General features: G+C 44.2%; 1 protein-coding gene across 2 annotated transcripts in view; it reads right to left on the bottom strand.

Annotated features, from left to right (window-relative positions):
• The window catches only part of FNDC3B (fibronectin type III domain containing 3B), a 289,175-nt gene that overhangs the window by 113,109 nt on the left and 155,847 nt on the right, over window positions 1-20,219 (bottom strand). For both annotated transcript variants that reach the window (XM_082223929.1, XM_082223928.1), the window contains exon 4: window positions 2,170-2,246. In XM_082223929.1, the coding sequence (XP_082080055.1) occupies window positions 2,170-2,246 (77 nt within the window). The remainder of the gene's footprint in view (window positions 1-2,169; window positions 2,247-20,219) is intronic.

Below are 20,219 nucleotides of genomic sequence, written 5' to 3' on the forward strand. Positions count from 1 at the left end.
CACACACACAGTGGTACCTCGGTTTTCGAACGTAATCCATTCCGGAAGACTGTTCGAGTTCTGAAAAGTTCGAAAACTGAAAACTCAACAGCTAGGTCTTGCACTCAGCGGAAGCCACGTGGCATGTTTGACTTCTGAGGCATGTTCCAAAACCAAAGCATTTATTTCCAGGTTTATGGCGTTTAAAAGCTGAAATGTTTGTCAATGGAGACGTTCAAAAACCGAGGTACCACTGTATATATATAGCACTATCAAAGTATGTAATGTTTTATGGAATGGGCAGCAAGAAATAGATCATTGGCTGCAAGTAGCTTACAAAACTAAGGCTTCAGCAGTGAGGAGAAACACAAGCAAGGATGGGAAGAGACAGAGGTGGCCTCTCCATTCTTCTTTGTGTTTCAGAAACAGGGGGAGTTGAGGGAAGGGAGATCTTCGAGGAAGAAGCAAAGGATTGGGGAGGATCGCAGAACAGTCGGAAAAGGAGTCCCCATCCCGCAACCCCATAAACATTGTGCCCCTTTCTGCTTTAAACTGGCTCTACAGCTGTTCACAGCAAAGCTACAGGACACCAGGCAGAGGGCCTTCTCGGTAGTGGCGCCCGCCCTGTGGAACGCCCTCTCATCAGATGTCAAAAAGATAAACAACTACCTGACATTTAGAAGACATCTGACGGCAGCCCTGTTCAGGGAGGTTTTGAATGTGTGACATTTTAATGTATTTTTAATCTTTGTTGGAAGCCGCCCAGAGTGGCTGGGGAAACTCAGCCAGATGGCCAGGGTACAAAAAAAAAATTATTATTATTATTATTATTATTATTATTATTATTATTATTATTCACCTGCTGATTGTCAACAAAGCCCACCTCGCCCCACACAAGCCAGCTCTTTCTGCAGATCGTTTTCCCAGAACCTAGGTGGCTTCAATCCAGAGCTTCAATCAATGGGCAGCAAAGGTAACGTTTGAGGCTAAAACTCCATAGCCCAAAGGGTTGGTGTAACAAAATGGGGTGGGGTGGGTTTTATAGCTTTCACCTAATAGGCCTTGTTACTTCTCCACAGGGGTATCTGCTTTCTGCCTGGCTCTCAAGACACAGCCTTCCGAGGGCCGACCAAACCGAAGTCAAAATATGTTTTCGTTTGCAAGCTGGAATGTTCTTATTTCCTTTACATCCTTGTCATCCCAGTGCCAAAACAAACAGAAGGCAAATTAAATAATCACTCAATAGTCCTATTAATTACTGACATCGCTGGGCCCGGGCAAGAGCAAATAAGGCGAACACAGCTATTATAACATCAGCACCAACAAACAACAACAGAAAAGCTACACCAAGTGACTACTACGTGCTTCAAGCTGTTACTTGGTATGAAGTCATTTGAAAAAACAGAACATTCGTTTTCCACATGGCGGGAAGTACGTTTCAATTCAACGGGGAGAATGTGGGGCGGGGGGAAGAGAGAGAGACAATATATAGCTTTTCCTATGACTACACAGCCAGCTGCTATATTCAGATGTTAAAGGGCTGATTTCGCAAAGCTTACTCTTCGTGGTAATGTAGAGCAGCCCTAGATGCAAGAGGAGGGAGGAGGGACGAAGATCAGATGAAGACGTCCAAAATGGATGGTCCAGGGATAGTTGGGAGAGATCTTCCCCTTCTGTCTCTATCTAACCCTAACCCTGTGGAAAGCCATCTAATTAGACTTTAATTTGATTTTGACCTGTTTTTAGGAGGTAATTTAATTATTGTTTGGTTTTATACTAATGTTATATTTCTGATGTTAGCCGCCCTGAGCCCGACTTCGGCCAGGGAGGGCGGGATATAAATAAAAGTTATTATTATTATTATTGTTGTTGTTGTTAGTCAGAGAGGAGGAAACAGATCTGCGAACCCTCTTCCCCATTCCTTCTGCAGAGTTCCATGGGAGGGTGGCTTTGACCAGCCAGTGGGAGGGACTCAACAAGAGGCATTTTGAGCTGGAGGCAAAGAGGAAGTACACAATTTTGTCACCAAGAACCCTGCTGGTGCCTTCATAGGTGGGATCAGGTCGCCACCATGAGGGCTAGAAGCTTGCGCACGAAAAGAGAGAGAAGGCGGGATGTTGAATTCCGTGCAAATGCTTGAAATGACACATCCCTGCCGGCACCCAAATTCTTTTGCTGAAAAAAGCATACCTGTGATATATAACCTGGAGGCACATGTATGGGAGGAATAGATCCATTTGGCGACATCATGGGAACCTCTGCGGGTCCTGTGAAGACAGAAAGAGGAAAAACCAAACGATTAAGATATGCTTTATATTCGTGTGTACTGTGCTGAAAGACTCTAGGACATCTGCAGAACCAGTTTTGATATCGACATGCTGTACAGTGGTACCTCTAGTTATGAACTTAATTCGTTCTGGAGGTCCGTTCTTAACCTGGAACTGTTCTTAACTAGAGGCGTGCTTTCACCAATGGGGCCTCTTACTGTGGCTGCGCAGCCGGCATACGATTTTCATTCTCATCCTGGGGCAAAGTTCTCAACTCAAGGTATCTCTTCCAGGTTAGCGGAGTTTGTAACCTGAAGCATTTGTAACCTTGCTTGTAACTCGAGGTACCACTGTCTCCCCAGAAGCACATAGCTGATACCACCTCAATTGCTCCTCACACATCACTCCAGGAATGTTTAAGAACTTCCACGCATGCAGTTGGGCTTCCTGGCATATTTACATAACCCATGAGCAACACCAGTCCCCTTGGGAGAGATATAACTTGTTCCACGAGTGCACCTTATAAACATTTAAAGTGAAACAATCTGACTGGAAGGTTTTTTGTTTGTTTATTTGAATATATAAACAGAAAGTGGAAATAATAATATAAACGTGTTTCCAGGCAAAAGTGGGTGAAGCCACATTACTCCAGTTGCATATAACTGGTGTTTTTATTAGAATTTCTGAACCAATTCAATCTACAGTCACTATTCTAGAATTATAATCAGCAGACACCAGTGCCAATTTTGTGAACAACTGATTTATTACGTTTGTTTTCCACAAGCAGCTTAGGGTGGCATACTTGAAATCACACTATTTTTACCTCCAGGTCAAACCTACAAGGGAGGTCAGGCCGACACATGTTGATTTCCAAAGGCCAGACAACGAGTTTCATGGCTGGGCAGCGAATTGAGCGAGTCTCCTCAGCCAAAATGCAACACTATCGGCTCTTCCACCATGCCCCTCAAAATCTACACCAGACTCCCACAAGCCAGTGCCCTCCAGATGTTTTGGTCTACACCACCCCTTAGCCCCGGATGGCACCAGGCTGGGTGCAACAGAAGGCCTTCAAGAGGGCTGGCACTATATCCCAGAAGTGGTCATGCCCATTATATGGCTTTGCATAGAATTCAATCTTCTGGAGGTCTAAGACCACGACAAGCCGCCCTCAGTAAATAATAATAATCTAGCAAATATTCTACGATTTATAAATCACTTTAAGAGTCTGTAAAGGGCTTCACATACATAATGCTGCAATCCTTAGAACCCCATGCAGTAGGGGTTGTGGGGGATGAGGCTGAGCGACACTGGCTCACTCAAAGCAACCTAGTGAGATCATAGCACATCATGAGAGAGACAAACCAGGAACTTTCCAAATTTGCACCTTGGTCTCTTAGCCGTTGTGATACATCAGTTCTTGAAACTGCTTAGTGATCCACACACACTGACTGGCATTCACAAAGGTCTGCAGGCACACATTAACTATCACAACAACACATAGTAAAGGTAAAGGGACCCCTGACCATTAGGTCCAGTCGTGACCGACTCTGGGGTTGCGGCGCTCTTCTCGCTTTACTGGCCAAGGGAGCCGGCGTACAGCTTCCGGGTCATGTGGCCAGCATGACTAAGCCGCTTCTGGCGAACCAGAGCAGTGCACAGAAACACCGTTTACCTTCCCGCCGGAGCAGTTCCTATTTATCTACTTGCACTTTGACGTGCTTTCGAACTGCTAGGTGGGCAGGAGCTGGGACCAAGTAACAGGAGCTCACCCCATCACGGGGATTCGAACTGCTGACCTTCTGATCAGCAAGTCCTAGGCTCTGTAGTTTAGACCACAGCGCCACCCGCGTCCCTTTCAACAACACCTACAACCACACAAAATCAGATGGATAATACTGGGGGATAGAACCCCACTGAACTTGAAGCATGGGAAGCCCCAACAAAAATTTATAATTTGGCAGAATATTTGGACTATATGATATGTATTTGTACAATTTGGAATACTTAATGTGATTGGATTGGATTGTTAAAATGGAAAATTTAATTATTTTTTTTTATTTTTTATAAAAAAGGGTAATACTGGGGGAAGGTCTGAGCCTTATTATCCCTGGGCAAGTGAGCTGGTCGCTGCCCAATTTCAAGCCTACGTGTGGCATCTGCATTGACACCTATTGAGCAAACAGGTACAGTATGGTAAAGGAGCAAAGGGAATAGCCATTCACAAGGATCTCCAGTTTGTAACCCACAGGCCTAGATGAAACTTTCCCTTCCAAAAGTTTCCGATCGCGCTCAGTTTTTACATATGTGAAGAACTATCTCAGGAACATATGAAGACCACAAAACTCATTACCTCAGCAGTTTGGATTAACCAAGGAATGTGGTTATATAAGCAAGAGACTTAAAAGTTTCCACTCAAACCTCCAACCTTGGATGTCAAAAGTTCCTTTCTGAAGTATCAAATGCAAATACAGCAGCTCATGTGCCATAAGCATTAGGGCGCCGAGATACATAAATCTAGGTAAAATGGAAAATAGGAAACCATACAGGGAATGGTATAAAGACGCCATATGTCTTACTTCTACAATGATTCTAACTGAAATGCCGGAAGACGTCTAAAATTCCAGGTCTGGAAATTTCACCATCAAGAGGCAGGCTTTCCACAAACTTAAATTACAAATTGGTGGCTTTCTGGTTATCATGACAAAAACGCCTTGGTCACAACGTCAGAAATAAAGTCTCTGCTTCTTGCATTCTATCATGAGATAGTCTGTGCCATTCCTCAGTGATAGAAGTATCTGTTTTGCATGCAGAATGTCTTGGGTTCAATCCTGGCGTGTAGTGCTGTGAATGTCCCCCGTTTCAAATCCTAGAGAAACGCGACCAGCCAGTAGTCAATATTGAGCTTGATGGACCAATGGTATGACTCAATGTAAGGCAGCCTCCTAAGGGACGCGGGTGGCGCTGTGGGTTAAACCACAGAGCCTAGGACTTGCTGAGCAGAAGGTGTTTCCGTGCGCTGCTCTGGTTCGCCAGAAGCGACTTAGTCATGCTGGCCACATGACCCGGAAGCTGTACGCCGGCTCCCCCGGCCAATAAAGCGAGATGAGCGCTCCAACCCCAGAGTCGGTCACGACTGGACCTAATGGTCAGGGGTCCCTTTACCTTTACCTAAGGCAGCCATAGGCCATAACTTTTGCAGATGCATTTATTTACATGGCTTGTCCTAAACTGAGGCAAAGAGGAGTGACACAGATACTCACAGACAAACACACGCTACCTTGAAACAGTTGTTAAAAGCTTCCGTTCTCCATCAAGATAAAATTAGCTGTCACTAAGACGCATTAGAAGCAATGGGAATTAAAGTCAGACATGCACCATTACTTTATATGGAATTTAGGCTGCAACTCTGCCCCTCAAGCCTCAATGAATTGAGTCTTACTTCTGAGTAGACATGGTTAGGACTGCAAGTGTGACTTTCTCTAGCTGGATCAAGAGTGTAGCATTTAACTGATCAGCTTCTCAAAAGCTGTCCTGGGCTCCATGGGTATTACTTATCGCAATACACATCCACCCCTAATCATGTTTTATCTATCGTTAAAATACGTCCTTATGAGGGCTTTTTTTTTTTCAGTCAGCACCTCTCAGGTGAGAGCCATTGCCATTCTAAAAGAACAAGGGAGGCGTTCATGATGAGTTCATGATACAGTGGTACCTCAGGTTAAGTACTTAATTCATTCTGGAGGTCCGTTCTTAACCTGAAACTGTTCTTAACCTGAAGCACCACTTTAGCTAATGGGACCTCCCGCTGCTGCTGCACGATTTCTGTTCTCATCCTGAAGCAAAGTTCTTCACCCGAGGTACTATTTCTGGGTTAGCGGAGTCTGTAACCTGAAGCGTCTGTAACCTGAAGCGTATGTAACCCAAGGTAGCACTGTATAGCACTGGTCCTTATTAACAAGTCCCTATCGGATATGTCAAAATCTCCTCAAAATTAACACACATGCCCTGCAATTCGAGAATTACAAAAAATTCTGCACTTTTAAGTTCTCACACCTAAGCAGGTGCTAACTGCTTTGACACTCAAACTGGCCCCCTTATAGAACCTGTCTGAGAAACATCTGTCAATCCGTCTATAAAGTAACAGCCGTCATTCGGGATGAAACCGAACTCTCACATGCAACAGACTCCGCTGTCTGTAAATGCCTCGGATTCAATGTTTTAAAAATTGCATTTTATCGTCAGAAGTGCTCTGCACAAGCAGACTCTTAACCTCAGGTGTGACCCTCAGACTGTTAAAGCCATTTGGGGAAAGGGCTTTAAAGAATGTTGGACAGGTGAATGATTTACTGCTATATGATGTTTTCTTCGCTGCCTCTATTTCAGGGCTGGGCAAATGACTTTAGCACACATTTCGTTTCTCGTCTCCCGTTGCCACTATCAAAACAACTTGGAAGTGGGGACTCTGCGTTAGACCTAGAAACAGTCTCCCGCCTGGGACAACTCAGTGCATCTATTAAAAGACTGGCCTTGGCAACACGACCCACATAAACGAATGCTAAACTCACAGAAAGAAACACTGCAATTTTATATACTGCTGTTTTATCGTGGGTTTTGACCATATATATATTTTAATGAATAGCTCTGCTTTGCGTGTGCATACATACATACATATACATACATACATACATACATATATATATATATATATATGCAGGTTTTGGTGTCTTCGGGTGTCTTCCCGTGTAAGAGTCGGGGTGTCTGTGCGACGTTTCGACGAGGTCTCACTCGTCATCTTCAGGCTGGTGCTTTCGGCTTCTTGTTACTGGAACAGAGCAGAATCTGGTGTTTGAGTTCCTATAAATACTGTTGAGGGGTGTGGTGTATAGCCTCCAACGTTCTGGGCAGAGAGGAAGTTCCTAGATTAGTGTGCCTTTTCTTCTTTTGTTCCTTAATTACTTGAGGGATATCTTGGGTGATTTCATGAGTGATATTCTGAATACCACTGGGTGGGTCATTAAGTGTAGATTAGTTGCTAAAGCTTTCGTGTCTTGACCTCTTGAGCTTGTGAAGAGTTTTTCTGAGAAGATGGCTGTGCTGCATTTAGTTGTGCTCTGGCTTGGCTTCGTGTATAGGGGCGAGCTGTGGTTTTGTGCCTTGTGCCAGCCAGATCTGTGTAGGGATTGCAGGGGGGTGCAGCATCCGGAGGTGCCACTATAGTTTGGCTACTGGATGGAGTCTGTAATATGTCTGTGGAGAGGGTCTGGGTTTGGGTCTGGTGTGGTTGATTGGTGACGGCGTTCTGTGTGCCTCTGGTTCTGGTGTCGGTTTTTGTGGGGAGGGCTAATTTCCAGATGTCTGGCAGGCGGGACGTGTCGTCACGCTTGTTCATGTTGTGAGGGTGTTTCTCTATCTCGATGGCTTCCATGATTATTCTCTTGTGGTGATGTTCCATGTTAAAGAGCAATTTGGAATCTGCAAAATTAATTTCGTGTCCTGTTTCTTTCATGTGTTGGAAAAGAGAGGAAGTTTTTTCTTCTGGGCAGAGAGGAAGTTCCTAGATATCCCTCAAGTAATTAAGGAACAAAAGAAGAAAAGGCACACTAATCTAGGAACTTCCTCTCTGCCCAGAACGTTGGAGGCTATACACCACACCCCTCAACAGTATTTATAGGAACTCAAACACCAGATTCTGCTCTGTTCCAGTAACAAGAAGCCGAAAGCACCAGCCTGAAGATGACGAGTGAGACCTCGTCGAAACGTCGCACAGACACCCCGACTCTTACACGGGAAGACACCCGAAGACACCAAAACCTGCATATATATAGTATATATATATGTGTGTGTGTATATATATATGTATGTATATGTATATATGTATGTATGTATATGTATATATGCATGCCAAATATGGCTTGCAAGAAGACAATAAGAACTTACAAATATCAATGGCGAGAGTCATTTTCTGAATGGATAAAAACAATTTGAAAGGAAGGAACCATTTCTAAATTATTATTAATATTATTATTATTATTATTATTATTATTATTATTATTATTAATTTATTTGTGCCACACTCATCTGACTAAGTTGTCCCAGCCACTCTGGGCGGCTTTCAACAAATATATATATAAATATAATAAAACATATATAAACATAATAAAACATCAAACATTAAGGGCTGCCTTCAGATGTCTTCTAAAAGTTGTATAGTTAATTTTCTCCTTGAGATCTGATGGGAGAGTATTCCACAGGGCAGTCACCACTAATGAGAAGGCCCTCTGCCTGGTTCCCTGTAACTCCACAGAGGGAAGAGGCAATAACTCAGTAGCAGAGCAGAAGAACCCAGGTTCAATCCCTGGTATCTCTAAGGTAGGGCTGGGAGATGTCCATGTTTGGAACCCTGGAAAACTGGTGCCAGTCTGGTATCCCCTCACTCACTCATCCAATTGTCTTGTGCTCCCCAAAGAATTAGATCAGATTTATCCAGTAGGAAGGGATGAAAGCTCCATGCTGATCTTCTCCCCAACTCTGTTGGGGAAGTTACAGATAGGTAGCTGTGTTGGTCTGCCATAGTCAAAATAAAAAAATTCCTTCCAGTAGCACCTCATGAGAAGAGAAGACTCCCTGGAAAAGACCCTGATGTTGGGAAAGATGGAGGGCACAAGGAGAAGGGGACGACAGAGAATGAGATGGCTGGATGGTGTTCTTGAAGCTACCAGCATGAGTCTGATCAAACTGCGGGAGGCAGTGGAGGACAGAAGTGCCTGGCGTGCTCTGGTCCATGGAGTCACGAAGAGTCGGACACGACTAAACGACTAAACAACAACAACAGCACCTTAAAGACCAACTAAGTTAGTTCTTGGTATGAGCTTTCGTGTGCATGCACACTTCTTCTGTTGGGGAACTTTGTGCCCATTAAGTCACGTAAATGTTGGCTCATTTCATGGGAAAGGGGGTACAGGCTGGCTATCTCCCTTCTCCCACCTCCCCACCCCAGAGCATTCAGTCCAAGTTCTTACCTCCACAACCACGGAGGAAAGACAAGCCAAGGTGCAGAGATCCTGGAGGACCAAGCCCCATCCTCTTTTGGGGTCAACATGGAATGTGGCCAGAAACCTCAAGCCTAGTTACTTTTACTGGATATATAGCACTAAAATTAAATTAGGTTTACAGCATTTCGCCAAAGCCAAGGTGTTCAACACAAACATATTTCCAAATTTAGGATACAATCCAATACACATTTACCTGACAATTCGGTTCCATTCATGCATAGGAATACACTTGTTCTTATTTCTGAGCTCTTATTTCTGAGCAAAATTCCGTAATATATACAATGCTGGCAGTTATTGGTCTCTGCATCTATTCCCCCCCCCCCTTGATTTGGTGGCATCAGAAATGTTCGAGGCATGGCCCCCCAGGTGCATAATTGAGTGCAAGGAGCATAGCCTCAGGGTCTGCAATGTTGCTCATGGCACTTGGGCAGACTTTTCTTGAAAGGGTATACGTTGCCATTTCCCAGTGCTGCTGATTTCATATGGGCTAATCTCCCGACAAGGGGACGCGGGTGGCGCTGTGGGTTAAACCACAGAGCCTAGGGCTTGCTGATCAGAAGGTCGGCGGTTCGAATCCCCGCGACAGGGTGAGCTCCTGTTGCTCAGTCCCTGCTCCTGCAAACCTAGCAGTTCAAAAGCACGCCAGTGCAAGTAGATAAATAGGTACTGCTCTGGCAGGAAGGTAAACGGCGTTTCTGTGCACTGCTCTGGTTCACCAGAAGCGGCTTAGTCATGCTGGCCATATAACCTGGAAGCTGTACGCCGGATCCCTTGGCCAATAAAGCGAGATGAGCGCCGCAACCCGAGTCTGGACCTAATTGTTAGGGGTCCCTTTCCCTTTCCTTTTAATCTCCTGACTGTGGTTTCTTTAAATCAGGGATGGGGAACCTGTGGCTTCCCAGAAGTTGCTGGACTCCAACTCCCATCAACCTCAGTCAATGGCCATGCTGACTGGGGCTGATGGGTGCTTAAGCCCAACATCTGGACCACAAGTTCCCTAACCCTACTTTAGATGTAAGCAACACAAACCACACTTTAGCAAAGTGATACTTCATTAGGGCTGGGCAACATCCGGCTTTCAACATTGTGATATATCACCAACTAAACATCACAATATATCACAATGTCTGAAACAAGAATGGAGTTGGCATTGGTTGGCTTCACGGTTTTCCCCACATTGTGATTTTTTTGCATAGTGTGTGTGTGTGTGTGTGTGCGCGCGCGCGCGCACCATGATTCACAATATATTGCTATGTCAAAAATTATGAAACCACTTTTATGATATGGACTTCAAACTAGTTTTTGGTGATATATCAATATATCGCCTAATGCTGGCTGCTTGCTGTAATAAACATTGACTGACTGACCGACTGACAGACAGACAATATATCACCCGGCCCTATACTTCATATTGTTGATTGTGCATTTTGAGATGTGCTGTTTGTCAAGGAGAGGAGCAATTCTGTCCATTCTTGTCAAGGCAACTTGGAAATGCCAGAATTCCCTTTTCTACAAAACTACTGAAAGCACATCCTCTACTGTGGACATATGAATTACTGGATCAGTTGGACAATTCTGTTTCAAATAGTGGACATGAAAGGAAAGGTCTTATCATATTCATCCCAAATAGATAGTGTGTGTGTGTGTGTGTGTGTGTGTGTGTGTGTGTGTGTATGCATGCATATACACAGATACCCTATGCATATGGAAAGTCCATTTAGCAGCAATAGGATACAGGCATTGACAGACATAAAACTACTTCCATAAACATGACCAATGTCTGTCTGTCTCTCTCTCTCTCTCTCTCTCTCTCTCTCTCTCTTTAAAAAAGCCTTCTAAAACAATGGCGATCTCTGTATCTTGCAAGGTACCCAATTTGCATCAGGCCACCCCCAACTTTCTCATGGGATTGCTGTGAGGAAGAATAAGTTAATAGGATTGTGAGGCATTTCACACATTTAAAAGCACTAGAACAACAACGGTAGCAAATATCACATTCTGGCAGTGCCCTTATTAGCACAACACAGTAATTGCACAGCCTGGCTGAGCGAACGCACAGATGAAATCCAGCCAAGGCGATCACATCCTCAGATTTCCATCATTTTCCAGAAGCAATCTCAATTCTGCAGCAGTGAGAGCGGTCATATCCCCTGCCTATTTTTCTTTTCTCTTCTAGAATGAAGTCATGTCTTGTTTCAGGAAATTCTGTCTAATTAATCACCTCCCCAGCTTTAATCCCCAACTTCTCCTTTTTCTGAAATAATGACTGTAACAAAGACACATTTTGAGGGCGGGGGCAGGGATCATATAATTTCCTTGTACACATTAATTAAATCTCTTCTGCTAACTTTCTTTACTACTGCTGCTAGCATTGTGTAGGCATCCTCTACCAAATTCTCCCCCAGCCTTCTGTTATCTGGGTTACTGTACATTGCTATTCTAAGGCTTTCCCAGTTTATTTCCTTCTATAGAAACTTATTTGTAAAAGACAATTCTAATGTCTGCCACTACAGTGTTACAATTCATTTTAAGTTCCACCCTAAAACATACCTAAATTAGCTTAGCAATCAGCATTACGGCTGTGCGATACCTGGTTTTCAACATCATTATATATCACTAGCTAAACATCGTAATATACCGATATATCACAATGTCTGAAATAAGGGTGGAGTCATTGGGCTGGCTTCACAGTTTCCCCCTCATTGTGATTTTTGTATCACACACACATTTGCAATATATCGCCAGGTCAAAAATTATGAAACCAGTATCATGAGATGAACTTCAAACCAGTTTTGGACAATATATAGCCCAGCCCTAACAACACACATCATGATTCGCGATGTATTGCCAGGTCAAAAATTATGAAACCGATTATCACAATATGGACCAGTTTTGGACAATATATTGATATATCACCCAGTCCTACACAACATAAAATACAATATAGGCAACCTGCACATCCAAAACATGTGGTCTCTTTTACATTTCAATTATCCACATCAGTATGCTTCGGAACATATGGAACAGAAGAGAAGAAGAGTTTTGGATTTGATGTCCCACTTTATCACTACCCTAAAGAGCTAACATTCTCCTTTCCCTTCCTCCCCCACAACAAACACTCTGTGAGGTGAGTGAGGCTGAGAGACTTCAGAGAAGTGTGACTAGCCCAAGGTCACCCAGCAGCTGCATGTGGAGGAGCGGGGAAGCGAACCATGTTCACAGATTACGAGACTACCGCTCTTAACCACTACACCACACTGACTCTTGACTACTACATCACACTGGCTCCAAATGTCCTCTGATTCACCCTCCCACAATTGGCAAAGCTTTTCCCTTGTCAAAAAGCTGTTCTGTAGAGTAACATTGGGGTGGCTTGGACCGTCACCGCACCATCAACTTAACTTTCACATGGTGCTAAACGTAGAGCCCCAAGAAGCTCAAAAGCCAGCACAACCCATGCCAGGACGGCTCAAACCCTCCAAAGTTCCCTTTTGCTTCTGTGATTCATAGTTCATGGGTGGAGTGTCATAAGTAACTAGAAGAACGTTATGCTGCACTGATTCTCCAACTTCATACCCAGGTTCAGCGGAAGAGCATCTGCCGTGTGAAAGCAGCATGAGAAGATCAGACAGAAATGCTAGTATTGCAATCAGGGAAGCTAGCGCAATATTCCCCGTGTCTGAATGCACCCTTTGTCCATCACTGGGAAAGTTACGTGCAAGACACAACCACAGAACACTGGATGCATTCTAAGACCACTCATAGGGTGTCCCACAGACGTGCAAACAGTGTGCTATGGAACAAGCCCCAGATATGCAGGAGGTCCTTGTCAACCACAAATGGAAAGGGTTCTGCGGCAGAAGGAAGAGTGGAAGCCACTGGTGTAACTAGCAGAATCAATTAATTGTCTTTGGTGTGTGGTTCAGCAAACTGCACCCAAAAGGATTATGTCATAAGTGCCGCTCTTTCTTCCCCATGACTGGGTACAAACAGCAGGAAGCTGGCCTTCGATAGGGTGAAGTCAGTCTGCCTCTCTTTGCACGCTCCACCAAAACAGATGATCAAAAGTGATGGAACAGGAAGCCAAAGATGGCCTAAGAAAGCAAGGGGAGAGTTTACCTCATGCAGAAAAAGCAATTCTGGGACAGTCAGTCCTCATGTGAAAATTGGAAGGGGGGATGTGGCAGGGACACAAAACTTGGGATCGCAGCCAAGGTCTAGCTGACCTCAAAGGCAAGCTGCAGACTATAAAATGTTCCTTTTGTTTTTGATCAAGAAAATATACATAACTAACTGGTCCATTTGAGCAACTAACTCGTCTATTTATCCATTTTCCTGTTTGTCAACCACCCAGAACGGCTGAGGCAACCCAGTCAGACAGGCAGAATAATAATAATAATAATAATAATAATAATAATAATAATAATAATTCAAATATACACTTCTTGCTTGACAGGACACAAGTTATATCAGTATTCCAAGCACAGGATGCCACTATTGAGAATATGAGATTTTCTTTGTTTCAGGTCACTCCTCAAGAGCACTTATGTATCCAGCCAATGGTTATCACATCAGTGAAAATGCACATAACATTCTCTGGTGGACCTGTATGAAGCCTAGAAATTCCACCAGCCCCAGGAGACCTTATGTTCAGTCTTATAATGAAACCTCTCTCTCCAGTGATGATAAAGCCACAGTCATACAATGAACAAGGAAAGCAGAAGAGCAGGTATTCAACCAGAAAGTCAAAATTTCAGTCTTTATCATAATAATAGAATCGTAGAGGTGGAAGTGACCTAAAGGGCCCAATCCCCTGCAAAGCCAAGAACCTCAGCTAAAGCATCCCTGACACATGGGCATCCAACCTCTCCTTAAAAACCTCCAAGGACGGAAATATTAAAAGCAAATTCATTTTCTAAGTCTGGAGGCTTATCATTGGCGGACTTTAAGATGTCAGTGGTGCCAAACCAGTGGTGTCACCCTGCCCCCAAACCATAGCTGTCAATGCTTCCCTTTTTTAAGGGAAATTCCCTTATTCCGAATAGGATTCCTCGCAAGAAAAGGGAAAAGTTGACAGCTATGCCCCAAACGCACTCTGACCTTAAACAGCCAGGACCCACGAGAAGGAAGAATCAGGGATACCCTAAAGTTTGTAGAAGTCAAAGGGGAAATATTTTGAACCCACCCCCCACCCCCGTTACTGACGTAGAGAAGGCACAACCCAAAAACAGCCCAACAAAGACCAGCGTTAACAGCCGCAGAAGGAAAATGTGAGAGTTCTGAAATGAAGGATTGTGAAAGACTGAAACGTTCCGTTGAAAGTCTTCATCCAAGAGTGTGCTTATGCACAGAAAGCCAGATAGTTAAGTTTTAGAAGAAAACAAAAGTAATTTTTAAAATGCAAGGCGGGGGTCGGAGCTTAGTGGCAGAATGCACATGTTTCATGCAGAATGTCACAGATATAACAGCAGGCCAGGGACGCTTTTTTTTTAAAAAAAAGGATTTCAGCGAACGCAGTTGGGAGAAGCCCTCTGTCTGCGATGCTGAAGAGCTGCAGCAACTGAGAATAGATGGCACTGGGGCTGCATGGACCAGTAGTCTGTCTGGTAACTACGCTGTTGCTTCATATGTTTCCAATCTTAAAGGGCATTTGGAGCTGAACTGGCTTTCCTAATCCCAGTGCAGTGCTGATCCAAGCCAGTGAGAAACAAATCCTATATGCATAGCTCCATCCCAGTTTCTGCATCTTGGTCACACACTATGGCATGATGGAATGTTGGGAACTGATTTTTCTGATGGAGATTTGATAGGATAAATATCCTCACCCCCCAACCAGGCACCATATTCCCTCTATTTTTGCAACTGGAAAATAGAACCTGCGTTAACAGCTTTTAAGAATAAAACAAAAGACATCTTCAGCTGCTCCAATAAACCTTTGCTGGCTCAGCCTCCGCTGCTGCAAAAGCACTTGCAAAAGAAGTATTTCACAATAACTCTACGCATCGAAAATAAGGCTGCAGATCCCAGGGCAATTTACCAGCTGGGCTACAGTTTGTAAATCACATCTGTCTAGACTGTAAGTCAAGAGATAAACATCTGTCTAAAATCAGCTAACTAGGACAGTGAACGCTGCTAAAGAAATCAGGTTAACTATTGTAAAAAAGGGGGGGAAATCCATAGAAGTATATATATATATTTAAAAAACCAGCTACATCAAATTAACCCACCAACACACACAAGCCAAAACATTTCTCAGTGAACTGAAACTAGCAGCCTGTTGATTATGGGATAAATTTTAGGCTGAAACTGACACTCAGAATTAAGATTTTGGAGTGGTGGTGGTGGTGGGGAGAATTCACATTTAGCAGGAAGTCACATGAGCACTATCACAGTCTTGGAGCACCTATCAAGTATTCATGCATTACATAGCGTCTGCATTTAATGTTTGTATTCCCAACAGATATGCGTGGAATGCACATTCATCCCTAACCTACTGAATGAGCTGGGTTTCCCCCCCTTTTTTATGTCAATTATAGTCACATGCCCGTAAAGACTCTCCAGTGCTTCCCTTCCCCAGACCATGTTGGTTTTGAGCTGCTATAGACTAATCAGCCCGGAGGCAAGGCCTTGTTCTGACCCTGGAAAAAAAAGTCTGATGACAAAACCTGCAGAGAAGCGCATTCTGAAAAGTGGTTGCTATCCCAGCCTTGTAAAGAAGATCACAAAAACCTAGTATGCCTGCAGGGGAATTTTCTCTCCTTCTCTCTAAAGCCTGCTGAAAGGCTAGCATCCTTCTGGACGAAAGGTGTTTATTTCGTACTCTTTTGAAACCTCTCTGTTGTTTGTACCATTCTTAAAAAAACTATTTTCAGCTCTTCTTATGGTATGTAAATCACCCATAAAAGGCTATTCGTCATCACTGTTAGAATTATTTCCTTGCTGGCATGGGGGAGAGGGGAATAACTTCGGTTTAGTGCAAACATAGAGACTCTGGGAGTGATGTTGCAGTCATCCTGCTGCTGTTCTGAGTTAAACGATGGTTTGGCTGAAGCATGTCATCCTAACCCAGGTTTATCTCTCTCCCGTCTAATCACAAGCTGTAAGCAAGGTTTGTGGCATGTGGTTTATCCAGAAAAGCAAAATCCTAAGCTTGGGTTCAGATGACACACTAAGTCAAACACGGCTCCGCTCAGCAGAGCAACAAGACTGGAGGAGCAAAATGGCCACAATTGTCTCTCTGACAGACATTGTATTCACACTAAACCATGGTTTGGCTTATTGTGACATGCAAACCAGCCCATTATACCTGCATCCTTCCCCTGGCTCATATAACCTTAAAAAGATACCTATTAATATACTTTCTCTTTGCTAAGCTTTTTGGGCAGAGCCAACATCTTGATTTCCCCGCTCAAGTGGTTTTATAGCTTCCTTTTTGTTTATGTAGATTTTATTTTGAAATTAAGTTGGGAATTCAGGCAACAAGACAGGCAGACCACCAATCAATACAACAAGATCACTAATTAACTGCAATGGGGAAATGAAACTGGTTGGATTGGCTTGTGGGATAGGGTTAAGACAACCTGAGGTGAGGTTTGCTGAGAGTATGGATGTGTAACTGAATCACAGTCAGGAAAGCGGGGAGATATATGCATCTGTATTTGATTGGACTGTGGTCAAAAGCTTGAAGAAGCTGGAAAATGGAAACCATGGTGCCACGGTGCCTTTTTAAATATTGGAATTCTTTCTTTGTCATTCTTGCTGATTTTGTTCATTATCCTCACGTCTCCCGAGTTTTATCAAGCCGCTGCTGTTTAGAAGGTTGCTTGGGAGATTTCCAGTTATGCGCTAGGTAGGATTTCACTGCTACATAAAACTGTTTAAGGAGGTCTTAATGCCAGATACATTTTTTTAAAAAAGTAGGCATTTTATATTTATCTTCCTTTTCTAGCTGCCAGCCACCAAGAGCTCGCTTAAAATGTACCTTTTGATGAGTAAAGTAATGTTGCCTGTAGATGCCTTCCTTTGCATTTAGGGTTAGAATGGGCAGCTGGGTTCCTTTGTTTTCCCTCTTGGGAAAAACAAAACGGTTTGGAGATTTTATAGTAGTCCTTGGGTCACCTACCCACACAGAGCAATCTCATAAAGATATTTTGCCTGCATAGACCAAAATAACCTATTGCCTGCTACAAAAAACAACATTGGAGAGACGATCTGCAGAGAATCTGTGTGTGGCAGTGGATAACGCTGGGGTAGTCAACATGGCGGCTTCCGATGTTCTGGACAATTCCCATTATCTGTGACCATTGGTTATGCCGGAGGTGATGGGAGCTGCAGTCCAGAACATCTGGACGGCACCCTGTAAACCACCCCTGGGATGAAGTGCTGGGCATGGATCAGGAAGGCGTGAGTTCAGATCCCCGTTGTGCCATTAAATTGATGAGGACAGGTCTCAGCCTCTCTTCTCTGCCTCTCTCAATTTAACCCGCCTCCCAGGGCCATTGTTAAAGTAGCACAGCATTGTCTCATTTACACCACCTTAGAATAAAAGGCGAGGTATAAAGGCTGCAAGAACATGAAAATGGATAGGTTATGGATGCACTGAGTGACCATTTTCTCACCCCCCCCCCAAAACTCTGCACACAGCTTTCAGAAAGGTCACTGCCCATCTTGCATGTTGCAACACGAAGGCGATTTAAGGCCTGGGGTGGGGGGAGATGAACTATAAAGCCAAGATTCAAAACTGAAACAAACAATTTAGTGTTCTGCAGCCGCAGATGTTATGGCTTCCAAGGCTCCTCCAGCTGTGCTACATATGAATTTCACAATTGTCTCTGCTCAGAAATGCAGGAAGGACTTTCTGCTCCCTCCCTCCCCGCTTCACAACTAGCCATCCAAGTTTTTATCGGCATCGATCCTCCACATTCTCCAGCGGCTGCTTCCAAATGTTTTTACAAACATCCTGCAGGAATATGGACAGCCGTTTGGGTTTGTTATTCTCAGGCACATCTCCATCTAGCAACCTCGATCCTCTGGAGAAAGGAACTGTGATGTGGCAGGATTTAAGAAAGACAAAATTAGACAAAGCCACTTCTGCCCTGCAGAGGAGGTGGGGTTGCAGGCTTCATGCCCCCCCCACGTGTGCGGCGGCTGGAGCCCAGCCCTTGCGCGATTGGGGGAATTCCTGGCCGCGTCAACCCCTGGCCAGCCAATCAGCTGGCTCTGGGGGCGTGGACTGTCCTATTTAAGGCAGGCGCGGCCGGGGATCTCCCTCTTTTGCTGTCTACCAGCTGTTTCTGTTTCCTACCCTCCCGCCCTTCAAGGGTTTTCGTTCCTTGACCTGGCTATGGACCTTGGTTGGTCGCCGTTAAGGGGCCTGGTAGGAATTTTTCCACTTGGTTTTCGCCTACCTTGTAGCAAATTGTCACAACTTTCTTGGTATTGGCGGTTAGGCATTGGTATTGTTCTGTTGTTGGAAGAGGGGAAGAAGCACCATCACCTGCCCCACATATTGAAGGGTAGTCCGATAAAGGATTCCAGGGGGCGTGGCCCTGTCTGAAGTATAGGGAGGTGAGGACCCAAGGCACGCCCCCTATCGGTGACCCTGGGGGAGTTCCTAGTTGATGTGCATCAGCAGGAGTCCCTCTATTTGTGGTTAACCCTTCCCGGACTTCAAGCAGACAGGCTGAAGTTGGATATAGTCGGTTAGGACCAATGCCTAAGCCAATACCACTCATCACCTGTAACCAATAAAGCTGTGGCCTTATTTAGCTCATTAACCTTAATAATTGTGTTGTGTGTCTTTATTTCCATGGGGGGGGGGACTCGCCATGCAAGCACAAGTGCCCTCAACAAGTGTTGGCATGTGGAGTCACCAAGTATAGTATTGGCAAGCAGTGATCCAGGGTTTCATCAAACAGGGGTTTTGCCCCAGCCCTAAGTGGAGAGGCCATAGACTGAACATGGGACCTTCTGCATGTAAAGGATCAGAGATTCATAGAATCATAGAGTGGAAGGGACCCCAAGGGTCATCTATTTCAACCCCCTGCAATGCAGGAATCTCAGCTAAAGCATCCATGACAGATGGCCACCCAACCTCGGCTGAAAAACCTCCAAGGAAGAAGAGTCCACCATCTCTTTGAGCGAGTCTGTTCCACTGTCGATCAGCTCTTGCCACCAGAAAGTTCTTCCTGATGTTTAATCAGAATCTCCTTTCCTGTAACTTTAATCGATTGGTTCAGGTCCTAGCCTCGGGAGCAGGAGAAAACAAGCTGAGATACCTTCTCTCAGACTCCTCTTACCTAGACGAAACATACCCAATCCCCTCAACTGTTCCTCATCAGGCATCATTTCCGGACCCTTGATCACCTTGGTCACCCTTCCTCTGCACACGTTCCACCTTCTCAATATCCTTCTTCAAATGTGGTGCCCATAACTGGACATAGTATTCCAGGTGAGGTCTGACCAAGGCAGAAGGTACCAAGGTACTGCAACATCCCCAAGTCCGGTTTGTTTTTGTTACAAATTTATATTAGAAATTAATTTATTATAAAATGGAACTTATTTTTTGGTGTATGAGAGATGGACTTTTTTCTAATTCCTCACTAATGATATGCGAACACACACCTGCATTTAAATGAAATTAAAAAATGCAGTATTTTTAAAATGCTGAGTGCAAAATCAAACAACTTCACTGGATTTTATGTCTGAATTCCCAAATCCATCCAATAGACAGGCGTTTTACACTGCATTACGCTAGTAAGTATACCAGCTCCTTTTTATTTTTTTAGTCAGAGATGCTATGGGAACCTTAGAAAATGAATTAAAGTCTGCTACATTTTATAATGCGCTGTGAAATGTCTATAAAATTGTGCGTACAGATGGGACAATCAACTTTTGATGCAAGAAAGGGGGAGGGAGGCAT

Source organism: Podarcis vaucheri (genome assembly GCF_965113315.1).
Source record: "Podarcis vaucheri genome assembly, chromosome: 5".
Lineage (NCBI taxonomy): Eukaryota > Metazoa > Chordata > Lepidosauria > Squamata > Lacertidae > Podarcis > Podarcis vaucheri.